At 51.0% G+C, this 12,780-nt stretch overlaps 1 protein-coding gene across 4 annotated transcripts in view; it reads left to right on the plus strand.

The window, feature by feature from the left end:
- RDH13 (retinol dehydrogenase 13) overlaps positions 1-12,780 on the plus strand; it is a 37,278-nt gene that overhangs the window by 12,371 nt on the left and 12,127 nt on the right. For all 4 annotated transcript variants that reach the window (XR_010115212.1, XM_055238994.2, XM_055238992.2 and 1 more), the window contains 4 exons: positions 1,056-1,211; positions 9,327-9,431; positions 9,549-9,761; positions 10,597-10,698. Coding sequence is in view for 3 of the 4 variants with exons in the window: in XM_055238992.2 (XP_055094967.1) it covers positions 1,056-1,211; positions 9,327-9,431; positions 9,549-9,761; positions 10,597-10,698 (576 nt within the window). In the remaining variant the exon portion in view is untranslated. The remainder of the gene's footprint in view (positions 1-1,055; positions 1,212-9,326; positions 9,432-9,548; positions 9,762-10,596; positions 10,699-12,780) is intronic.

The following is a 12,780-nucleotide window of genomic DNA, read 5'->3' on the forward strand; positions in this document are numbered from 1 at the left end:
GCACTCCAGCTGCAGCAGCAGAGTGAGACTGACTCAAAAAAAAAAAAAAGAATAAAAAGAAAAGGGGGTTAAGATGATAAATTTTAAGTGATTTGTATTTTACCACAACAAAAAAAATTGGAGGCTGGGCATTGTGGCTTATTTGTAATCCGAGTACTTTGGGAGGCTGCGGAGCGGATCACCTGAGGTCAAAAGTTCAAGACTAGCTTGGCTAACATGGTGAAACCCCTGTCTCTACTAAAAATACAAAAAAAAAAAAAAAAAAAAAAAAAAATTAGCTAGTTGTGGTGGCAGGCGCCTGTAATCCCAGCTACTCGGGAGGCTGAGGCAGGAGAATTGCTTGAACCCAGGAGAGGTGGAGGTTGCAGTGAGCCAAGATTGCACCACTGCACTCCAGCCTGGGTGACAGAGTGAGACTCCATCTAAAAAAAAAAAAAAAAAAAATCCTCTTGCCTTGGCCTCCCAAAGTGCTGGAATTACAGGTGTGAGCCACCGTGCCTGACCAATTCAGTGATGTTTAGTATAGTCACAGTGATGCAACCATCTTTAAAATCAATCTTAGAACATCTGTTTCCCTAGAAAGAAACCTTGCTCACTTTAACTATCAAGCAGTAATTCCCTCTCCCCACCCCCAGCCCTAGAAAACCAGTAATCTATTTTCTTTCTCTATGGATTTGCCTGTTCTGGGCATTTCATAGGTGTGAAATCATATACATAGAATTCATGTAAGTGGGATTGTACGCTGTCTGGTCTTTCGTGTCTCCTTTCTTTCCCTGAGCACAGTGTTTCTGATGGTCATCCTTGCTGTAGTGTGAGCCAGTGCTTCACTCCTTTTCACGGCCGTCTAATATTCCATCTCTGTGGATGGACCACATTTTGTTGTCCCTTCATCCACAGATGGACATTTGGTTGCTTCTACCTTTTGGCTCTTGTGAAGAATGCCGCAGTGAACATTGGTGCACGTGTTTTTGTGTAGACGTATGTTTTCATTTCTCTGAGGTCAGTACCCAGGAGTGGATTATTAATTTAAATCTTTTTCCATCCTGGGTTTTCAGGAGGCAACATCATCCTGGCCTGCCGAGACATGGGGAAGTGTGAGGCGGCGGCGAAGTACATCCGCGGGGAGACCCTCAATCACCACGTCAACGCCCGGCACCTGGACTTGGCTTCCCTCAAGTCCATCCGAGAGTTTGCAGCGAAGATCATTGAAGGTAGGAGAACGCTGGCCATGTGGGGTGAGGACTGGGATAGGCGGCTCCCAGGGCCAGGCTCTGAGAAGTGAACGAAGCAAGCAAACTTTAGAGCAGAGTTTTGGCAAACTATGGGTTAGGGGCCAAATCCAGTTGCTGCCTTTTTTTGTACAGCCTGCAAGCAACGACTTTGTTTATTTATTTATTATTATTATTATTTTGAGAGGGAGTCTCACGCTGTTGGCCAGGCTAGAGTGCAACGGCGTGATCTTGGCTCACTGTAACCTCTGCCTCCTGGGTTCAAGCGCGGACCTTAGCCTCCTGAGTAGCTGGGATCAAGGTGCCTGCTACCACACCCGGCTAATTTTTGTATTTTTAGTAGAGACGGGGTTTCACCACGTTGGCCAGGCTGGTCTGGAACTCCTGACCTCACATGATCTGCCTGCCTCAGCCTCCCAAAGTGCTGGGATTACAGGTGTGAGCCACCACGCCCGGCCTGAATAATTAGTTAGTTTGAGACAGGGTCTGTCACCTAGGCTGGAGTACAGTGGTGCAAACACAGCTCCCTGCTGCCTTGACCTCCTGGGCTCAGGTGATCCTCCTGCCTCAGACTCCTGAGTAGCTGGGGCTATGGAAGCACACCACCGCACCTGGCTAATTTTTTTTTTTTTTTTTTTTGAGACAGGGTCTTGCTCTGTCACTCAGGCTGGAGTGCAGTGATGCAGTCATGGCTCACTGCAGTGTCAACCTGCTGGGCTCAAGTGATCCTCCCACTTCAGCCTCCCAAGTAGCTGGGAGTACAGGCTTATGCCACCACACACAGCTAATTATTGTTTTTTTGTTTTGTTTTGTTTTTAGAGCTGGGGTTTCACCATGTTGCTCAGGCTGGTCTGAAACTCCTGGGCTCAAGTGATCCACCCAGGTCAGCCTCCCACAGTGCTGGGATTACAGGCATGAGCCACTGCACCCGACCTTATTAAGCATTTATTGATCAAGTGCCTTCCCCACCATGGTTAAAGAAATACGTGTTTGTTATGGGACATTTATAAAATACTGCAGTGTAAAGAAGACAGAACTGGCTGGGCACGGTGGCTCACGCCTGTAATTCCAGCACTTTGGGAGGCTGAGGCAGGTGGATCACTTGAGGTCAGGAGTTCAAGACCAGCCTGGCCAACATGGTGAAACCCTGTCTCTACTAAAAATACAAAAATTAGCCAGGCGTGGTGGTGCACACTTGTAATCCCAGCTACTCAGGGTGCTGAGGCAGGAGAATTGCTTGAACCCGGGAGGCGGAGGTTGCAGTGAGCTGAGATTGTGCCACTGCACTCCAGCCTGGGTGACAGAGTGAGACTCTGTCTCAATAAAAAAGAACTAAACACCTTTGATCTGCACCAACCCCAGGAGAATCACTTTTATGGATTTCTTTCTAGTCTTGTTTCTAATAGGTTCGTGTGTGTGTATTTATGTATTTTTATGTAAAACTGGGACCATCCTCTAGCTTTTCTGTTGTTCATCTTTAAATAGACTCAAGAATACATTAAAATTATATATTTATTGTTTAGTTGACATGTACACTTGTATATATTATGTACAACATGATGTACATTGTATACATTGTAGAATGGCTAAATCAAGCTAATTAACATATGTATCACCTCAAATACTTACCTGTTTTTGTGGTGACCACATTTAAAATCTCTTCTCTTAGGACTGCTTGAGCTCAGGAGTTAGAGACCAGCCTAGGAAGCATAGTGAGACCTTGTGTGTACGAAAGATTAAAAAAAAAAAAAATTAGCCGGGCATCCTGGCATGTGCCTATAGTCCCAGCTACTCAGGAGGCTGAGGCAGGAGGATCACTTGAGCCCGGGAGTTCAAGGCTGCAGTGAGCTGTGTTTGCACCACTGCACTCTAACCTGGACGACAGAGCAAGACCTTTTTTTTTTGAGAAGGAGTCTTGCTTTGTCACCCAGGCTAGAGTGCAATGACACAATCTCGGCTCACTGCAACCTCCACCTCCTGGGCTCAAGCGATTCTCCTGCCTCAGCCTCCCAAGACTATAGGTGCCCGCCACCATGCCCGGCTAATTTTTGTATTTTTAGTAGAGATGGGGTTTCACTATGTTGGTCAGGCTGGTCTCGGACTCCTGACCTTGTGATCCGCCCGCCTCAGCCTCCCAAAGTGCTGAGATTACAGGCGTGAGCCACCGCGCCCAGCTGCTTTGTTTCTTTTCTAGTCTGGCACTGAAGGGGCCAAAGCTTTCTTGTTCAGAGTCAATGTGCCCCGCTCAGTAAATGGGTACTCAGGAAATGAACAAGGAAAGAGGGAGTTGTGGGACCTCATTTATTTAGCAGATGTGATCTCAGACCTGACCAGGTGCTGGAGGTGTGAGATGAACCAGAGCTGTCCTTGTGCCACTCACAGCCATAGGGAGGCAGGTGCAGGTGTAGGTTCGTTCATTCATTCATTCATTCATTCATATTGAGCCCCTGCTGTGCCCTTGGGGATCAAGAAAGAGCCGGCACTGTTGTGGATCAGGTGAGAGGCACTATGGTGAGATCACAAAGAACAGTGAGAGGGCAATGCCTCAGAGGTGGATGAACATTTACTAAGCACCTGCTGTGTACCAGGTACAGCATGTCACCTTCATGCACACTGTCCCAGGCAGTCCCACCCAGGGCGCCTCTCATCTTGTCTCTGGCTTGTGGAGACAGGTGTCCGGAGCACTGAGGTCCCGGAGACAGTGCAGGGCCTTGTGGGCAGCGAGGACCCAGGCTGGACGCACTTGGGCAGGTGATGCCTCCTCTCTTAGCCACACGTTCCTCTTCCAGGAAATGGAATAATAATTCCTTCTATTTTCTGGGATTCTCTAGAAGATTTTTTTTTTTTTTTTTTTGAGACAGTGTCTTGCTCTGTCGCCCAGGCTGGAGTGCAGTGGCGCCATCTCGGCTCACTGCAAGCTCCGCCTCCCGGGTTCATGCCATTCTCCTGCCTCAGCCTCCTGAGTGGCAGGGACTACAGGTGCCCGCCACCACGCCCGGCTAATTTTTTATATTTTTTAGTAGAGACGGGGTTTCACCGTGTTAGCCAGGATGGTCTCAATCTCCTGACCTCATGATCCGCCCACCTCAGCCTCCCAAAGTGCTGGGATTACAGGTGTGAGCCACCACGCCTGGCCTCTCTAGAGGATTAAGTAAAGCTGTGTCTGTGACTTTTTTTTTTTAGCAAATCAAGTACCAGCTTCTTGGTGTTTTCCTAAGATCAACAGCCAGGAATAAAGACATCAGTGGATTTAAAAATAGTGAAGATGGTACATTTTATGTGGTGTGTATTCTACCACATTTGGGCAGGCCAGGTGCAGTGGCTCACGCCTGTCTTCCTGGCACTTTGGGAGACAGAAGTTTTGGGAAGATCACAGTTTGTGAGATGACACCCTGACAGAGCCGGAAGCTGTGGCTCTTTCCAGCTCCAGACTAGAAAGAACACAAAGCAAAGAGCCCCAGGAAGCAGGTACCCACAGCCTTGTTTATCAGGGAGTTTGAGATCAGCCTGGGCAACATAGCAAGACCTCATCTCTACAAAAAATACAAAACAATTAGGCAGGCTTGTGGGCGCGGTGGCTCACGCCTGTAATCCCAGCACTTTGGGAGGCTGAGGCGGGCGGATCACAAGGTCAGGAGATCGAGACAATCCTGGCTAACACGGTGAAACCCCGTGTCTACTAAAAAATACAAAAAAATTAGCCGGGTGTGGTGGCGGGCACCTGTAACCCAGCTACTTGGGAGGCTGAGGCAGGAGAATAGTGTGAACCCGGGAGGTGGAGCTTGCAGTGAGCCGAGATGGCGCCACTGCACTCCAGCCTGGGTGACAGAGTGAGACTCCATCTCCAAAAAAAAAAAAAAACAATTAGGCAGGCGTGATGGTGTGCACTTGTAGTCCCAACTATTTGGGAGGTGGAGGTGGCAGGATTGCTTGAGCCTGGGAGGTTGAGGCTGCAGTGAGGTTTTTTTATTTTTTTTTTTGAGACGGAGTTTTGCTCTTGTTGCCCAGGCTGGTACAATGGTGGGATCTTGGCTCACTGCATCCTCCACCTCCTGGGTTCAAGTGATTCTCCTGCCTCAGCCTCCCGAGTAGCTGGGATTACAGGCCTGCACACCACCATGCCCGGCTAATTTTTTGTGTTTTAGGTAGAGACAGGGTTTCACCATGTTGGTCAAGCTGGTCGACCTCAGGTGATCTGTCCGCCTCGGCCTCCCAAAGTGCTGGGATTACAGACATGAGCCATCGCGCCTGGCCTGCAGTGAACTTTGATTGTACCACTGCACTTGGGGTGAGACCCTGTGTCCAAAAAAAAAAAGAAAATGTTGAGGCAGTTCCCAGATAAACAAAACAACAGGCCAGGCACTGTGGCCCATGCCTGTAATCCCAGCACTTTGGGAGGCCGAGGTGGGCGGATTGCTTGAGCTCAGAAATTCGAGACCAGCCTAGGCAACATAGCCAAACCCCAGTTCTACAAAAAATTTTAAAAGTAGCTGCTCCTGGTGTCGGGCGCCTGTGGTTTCAGCTATGTGGAAGGCTGAGGTGGGAGGATCGTCTGAGCCCTGGCGGCGGAGGTTGCAGGGAGCTGAGATTGCGCCACTGCACTCCAGCCTGGGCCACTGAGTGAGATTCCCTCTCAGAAAAGAAAAAGCAGGCTGGGCGTGGTGGCTCACACCTGTAATCCCAGCACTTTGGGAGGTGGAGGCGGGTGGATCACGAGGTCAAGAATTCAAGACCAGCCTGACCAAGATGGTGAAACCCCGTCTCTACTAAAAATGCATAAATTAGCCAGGTACGGTGGCAGGCACCTGTAATCCCAGTACTCGGGAGGCTGAGGCAGCAGGCAGCGGAATCGCTTGAACCCAGGCGGTAGAGGTTGCAGTGGGCCATGGGCCAAGATCACACCACTGCACTCCAGCCTGGGTGGCAGAGTGAGACTTCATCTCAAAAAAAAAAAAAAAAAAAAAAAGAAAAAACCAAAACCAAACGAAAACAACAGAAGCCAGCGGCACTCCTGGGTGCCCAGCGTGAGTGGAGTCTCCCTGCTCCCGCCTTTGGACCTTACCCGTGCTGTGCCTGCTGCCTGCATTCCCCTTCCCTGGGTCTCCGCACGTGGGCCCTGCTTCATTTTCCTGGTCCCAGTTTCTGCGTCACCTCCTGAGAGGGGCCTCCTGTCAGCTTCCACACAGCTCTGTCACGGGTAGATTCTCTCACGAGTGGAAGTGGCTCTCAGCTGCACTGGAATGTCCGGTCCACACGGACGGAGCCTCAGCTGTCCTGTCCACCCTGTATTTCCAGTGCCCAGTAACAGGTGCTTAGAAAATACTTACCGAATGAGTAACTGTACAGTTGTACCAGGCAGGTGGTGATGTTATCCTTTTTTTTTTTAACAAGGAGTAAACTGAGTCACAGAGAAGCGATGTGACTTGGCCAGGATCATGCAGCTGGCCGGGGTGGAGCCAGGGTTTGAAGCCGTCTGTCCTGCTCCAGAGCTCGTATTCATGACGGGTGTGCTGCAACCCCTCCTCCCACAGACAACGAGACGGTGTGTGTGTTACGCACTGGACACCTAATTCATGATCCCCGCTGAAACCACTTCCGTTTTTACTGATTCCATTGTGTCCTCCACCCCAAGGATAGGTTGGGCTCCTGACCCCCCGTCCCTCCGCATGTGACCTCACTTACAGGTGGGTGTTTACGGAGGTCCTCAAGTTAAAATGAGGTCATTAGGGTGGGCCCTAATACAGTGACTGGTGTCCTTATTAAAAGGGGAAATTTGCACACGCAAACAGACGTGCTAGCTGGGCATGGGGGCGCGTGCCTGTGGCCCCAGCTACTTGGGAGGCTGAGCAAGAAGACTGCTTGAGCCTGGGAGGTTGAGGCTGCCGTGAGCAGTGACTGCGCCGCTGTACTCGAGCCCAGGTGTCAGAGGGAGACCCTGTCTCAAAGAAATATAAAAAATAGGCCGAGTGTACCGAGTGTGGTGGTTCACGCCTGCAATCCCAGCACTTTGCGAGGCCGAGGCAGGTGGATCACAAGGTCAGGAGTTTGAGACTAGCCTGGCCAACATGGCGAAGCCCCGTCTCTAGTAAAGATACAAAAAATTAACCAGGTGTGGTGGCAGGTGCCTGTAGTCCAGCTACTCGGGAGGCTGAGGCAGAATTGTTTGAACCCGGGAGGCGGAGGTTGCAGTGAGCCAAGATCGCACCATTGCACTCCAGCCTGTGTGACAAGAGTGAAACTCCATCTCCAAAAAAAAAAAAAAAAATAGGTTGGGGGCAGTGAAATTGCAGCACTTTGGGAGGCCAAAGCAGGAGGATTGCTTGAGGCCAAGAGTTTGAGACCAGCCTGGGCAACATAGTGAGACCATGTCTGAAAAAAGAAGTATATATATATTACACATACATACATATACATACATATATACATACATATACATACATATATACATACATATATACATACATATATACACATACATATACATACATATATACACATATACATATACATGCATACATATACATACATATATACATATACATACATATACATACACACATATACATGCATATACATACATACATATACATACATATACATATATACATACATATACATATATACACATACATATATACATACATATACATATATACATATATATACACATACATATACACATATACATATACATACATATATACACATACATATACATACATACATATATACATATATACATACATATATACACATATATACATACACATATATACATACACATATATACATACATATATATACATACATATATATACATACATATATATACACACATATATATATATATACACACACATATAAAATTAAAAAAGGAAAAAAAAAAGACAGCTCCAAAGGGAAGAGGAAGGGAAGAGGGAGAGAGGAGATGGTCACCTCTGAGCCAAGGAGAGAGGCCAGAGCAGATTCTCCCTGGGGGCCCTCAGAGGGAACCAGCCCTGCCCACACCTTGATCTGGGACTTCCAGCCTCCGGGACTGTGATTTTTTTTTTTTTTTTTTGAGATGGAGTTTTGCTCTTGTTGCCCAGGATGGAGTGTAATGACGCGATCTCGGCTCACTGCCACCTCTGCCTCCTGGTTTCAAGCTATTCTCCTGCCTCAGCCTCCTGAGTAGCTGGAATTACAGGTGCACGCCACCATGCCTGGCTAATTTTGTATTTTTAGTAAAGACGCGGTTTCTCCATGTTTGCCAGGCTTGTCTTGAACTCCTGACCTCAGGTGATCCGCCCACCTCGGCCTCCCACAGTGCTGGGATTACAGGCGTGAGCCACTGTGCCGGGCCAGGTCCGTGAGGTTTTAAACCACCTGTCTGTGGCACTTTGTTATGGAACCTGAGCCGAGTGGTACAGGGAGGAAGGCCCTGTGGTTCAGTGCATTTTACAGCTGAGGAAACTGAGGCTGCAGTCTCCATCTGTGTGTCCTTTGGTTGCTTGTGTGAGGTGGCAGGTTTGGGAATGAAACCACACCTGCGAGCCTGCGGTGCCGGGGCTCCCACAGGCAACCCCCCGTTTTTGGCCCCGTTTTGGTCAGGGGCTCCTGCAGGAAAGAGTCCCAAGGCTTAGATGGAGGTGCGGAGGGCGTGTGAGTGTCCTGGGGCTGCTGTAACAATGTACCACAAACCCAGTGGCTTACACCCTCAGACATGCATTCCCTCACGGTTCTGGAAGCCGGCAGTCTCAATCACGGTGTCCCTGTGGCTGTGACCTGTGAGACGGGCCGTAATCCTCCCAGCCTCTTCCAATTCCAGTGGGGGTGCCCACCCTCACCTTGGAGCTGCGCCTCTCCGGTCTCCACCTCCGCTCACACGTGGCCTTCTCCCCATGTGTCTCTGTCTCTGTTTTCCCTTCCTATAAGGACACCAGTCACTGGATTAGGGCTCACCCTAATGACCTCATCCTGACGTGGCCACTTCTGCACAGACCCTGTTTCCGTCACAGGCCACACTCACGGTCTGGGAGTACAGGAGTGTTTCTGCTGGTGCCTCGGGCTGGGGTCTGTCCTCACCCTGATGTCTCCTTCCCCACCCCTCTCTTCCAGAGGAGGAGCGAGTGGACATTCTAATCAACAACGCGGGTGTGATGCGGTGCCCCCACTGGACCACCGAGGACGGCTTTGAGATGCAGTTTGGCGTTAACCACCTGGGTGAGGCCTGGGCAGGGGCTGCACCGTGGGTTCAAGCGATCCTCCCCCGTCATCCTCCCAAAGTGCTGGGATTTTAGGCGTGAGCCAAAAGTGACCTTTACGTCATCCTTCATCCAGGTCACTTTCTCTTGACTAACTTGCTGCTGGACAAGCTGAAAGCCTCAGCCCCTTCGCGGATCATCAACCTCTCGTCCTTGGCCCATGTTGCTGGGCACATAGACTTTGATGACTTGAACTGGCAGACGAGGAAGTATAACACCAAAGCCGCCTACTGCCAGAGCAAGCTGGCCATCGTCCTCTTCACCAAGGAGCTGAGCCGGCGGCTGCAAGGTACGGGGGCGCTAGGCTCCGCCTCCCTCTTGCTCTACTCTGAGCCTAGAGCGGCCTTCCCATGATCCTAGGCTGATGGGAGGCCAAACAGCGGATCCAGAACACAGTCGGCGAAAGTACAGCATGTGGACCACGCTGCCCCCTTCTGGTGCCTGGAGCAGACATCACTAATCGATCGTTCTGATGATTGTCTGTTCATCCCAGGTGGTCTAATCTGCCTGGATCAGATGTCCTTCCCTGCTGCTGTTGGGCAGGCAGCTCAGCCTTTTGGCTCCAGCCAGTGAGTCTCAACCGGGGGCAGTTTTGACCTGCAGTTGTCAATGCCTGGAAACACAGTGATCACAGCTGGGTTGGGGAGAGATTGCTCTGGGCATCTGGAGGGTAAAGGCACGCATGCTGCTCAACGTCCTACGGCACACAGGACTGCCCCTCACTCCTCCCAACCCACAGTGTCCATAGTGCTGAGGTTGAGAAGTCTGTGCTGGGCCCTTGCTTCTGAAAGACGGTCTGTGGACCAGCGGTGCCAGCCCCACTGGGAGCTGGTCAGAGTTACGGTATCTCAGATCCCACCGCCACCCACCGATGCAGGCTCCCGGGGTAAGCTCAGCGTTCTGGGTTTATCAAGCCCTCCAGGAAAGCTCGGCTCCCAGCAGCCATGTGGCAGAGCCACCCTGCAAGATGAGACCACTTCACCAAGATTTCAGAGCAAGAGGGACGATGGGGTTTGAGTTCAGGAAGCAGCCTGGTGCCCGGAAAGCCCCACAGCTGGGTGTGGGCTGCCACAGCCTTCCAGGTGAGGCTGGACCCCTCCCTCAGTCTTCTCTTTCTTCCCCAGGTTCTGGTGTGACTGTCAATGCCCTGCACCCCGGCGTGGCCAGGACAGAGCTGGGCAGACACACAGGCATCCATGGCTCCACCTTCTCCAGCACCACACTCGGTGAGTCCCCTCCCAGCCTGGGTCTCCATGCTGTGCCCTCCACCCCTGCTTTCTCGGCCCAGGGCCCCAGGACCCTCCCTCAGAGACGGTCCCTGAGGCCTCATGCCTGCTCCTCACCTGCATCTTCCGAGGCACAGAGCACAGGTCCTTTTCCTCTGTCGACCTGGCCTGCCAGCCTCTAACAGCCCCAGGAAGCAGGCAGAGCCCCGCTGGCAGATGAGAAAACCGTGTCTCAGAGGAAGAGGCCGTGGAGCTGACTCCTAGAGTCAGGCTGTGCTCAGGGTAACTCCAGCTTCACCCCAAAACAGCCGCACCTCCTGGGGAAGAGCTGTTACCCCTCTGAGCCTGTTTCTTCATCTGCAGAGTGGAGGCCTTAATAGGATTCAGCTCACAGTTGCTGGGAGGGTTAGACGAGACCGTCCTTGGAAGGGCCAGCACAGTACCCCGCCCAGAGAATAGGTGGAACAAACAGTTGGAGCTTTACTTACTTATTTTTGAGATGAAGTCTTGCTCTGTCACCCAGGCTGGAGTACAATGGCATGATCTCCACTCACTGCAACTTCCACCTCCCAGGTTCAAGCGATTCTCCTGTCTCCAAGTAGCTGGGATTACAGGTGCACACCACCATGCCTAGCTAGAGGTGGGGTTTCATCATATTGGTCAGGCTGGTCTCGAACTCCTGACCTCAAGTGATCCAACTGCCTCGGCCTCCCATTGTGCTGGGATCACAGGCGTGAGCCACCACCTCCAGCCAGTTCAAGCTTTATTACTAGTGTTTATAATCCTGAAAAACATGGAGTGGGTGATTGGTTGGCATCAAGAATCTTAACGTGGCAAGGCTAATAGCCACGGCTATAATCCCAGCACTTTGGGAGGCTGTGGTGGGCAGATTACCTCAGGTCAGGAGTCCGAGACCAGCCTGGCTACCATGGTGAAACCCCGTCTCTACTAAAAATACAAAAATTAGCCAGGCGTAGTGGCGTGCACCTGTAGTCCCAGCTACTCAGGAGGCTGAGATAGGAGAATCACTTGAACCCAGGAGGCAGAGTTTGCAGTGAGCCAAGATCGCACCAGTGCACTCCAGCCTGGGTGACAGAGCGAGACACCAGGTCTCAAAAAATAAATGTCTTTTTTTTTTTTTTTGAGATGGAGTTTTGCACTCATCACCCAGGCTGGAGTGCAGTGGCACAATCTTGGCTCACTCCAACCTCTGCCTCCTGGGTTCAAGTGATTCTCCTGCCTCAGCCTCCCGAAGTAGCTGAGATTGCAGGCGCCCACCACCGCACCCAGCTGTTTTTATTTTTAGTTGAGACGGGGTTTCACACGTTGGCCAGGCTGGTCTTGAACTCCTGACCTCAGGTGATCCACCTGCCTCAGCCTCCCAAAGTGTTGGGATTACAGGCGTGAGTCACCACACCCAGCCTTTTTTTTTTTTTTTTTTTTTTGAGATGAAGTCTTGCTATTGTCACCCAGGCTGGAGTGCAATGGTATGATCTCAGCTCACTGCAATCTCTGCCTCCCAGGTTCAAGGGATTCTCCTGCCCCAACCTCCTGAGCAGCTGGGATTACAGGCACCCGCCACCACACCCAGTTAATTTTTGTATTTTGAATAGAAATGGGGTTTCACCATGTTGGCCAGGCTGGTCTGGAACTCCCGACCCCAGGTGATCCGCCCGCCTCGGCCTCCCAAAGTGCTAGAATTGCAGGCCTGAGCCACCTCGCCTGGCCAGAAAAAAAGTCCTTAACCTGAGGCTGATGCCAGGTGCATTTAATAAGATAAGTTATTTAAGGAGAAATGGGGTAGGGTGAGGACTGGGGCTGACCAGGAGGAGAGCTTCCATTTTCCTGGACAAAGCCAGGAAGGCTCCTTGGGGGAGGCAGCTTTTGGTCTGATCCCTGGTCCGGTGGGATTTGCCTGGGCAGTGTCAGGGAAGGGAACTGCAGATGGAGGCAGCCAAGGGAAAAGGGCTAGAGGAGGGCTCTGTGGGACTCCAGGGGCCTGGAGCTCACTGATGGGGGAGTGGGGCTTCCTCCCTTCTCTCTGAGCGAGTGTGGACTGAATGCCCTGTATGCTGATTGCAG

Source organism: Symphalangus syndactylus, chromosome 13, assembly GCF_028878055.3.
Source record: "Symphalangus syndactylus isolate Jambi chromosome 13, NHGRI_mSymSyn1-v2.1_pri, whole genome shotgun sequence".
Lineage (NCBI taxonomy): Eukaryota > Metazoa > Chordata > Mammalia > Primates > Hylobatidae > Symphalangus > Symphalangus syndactylus.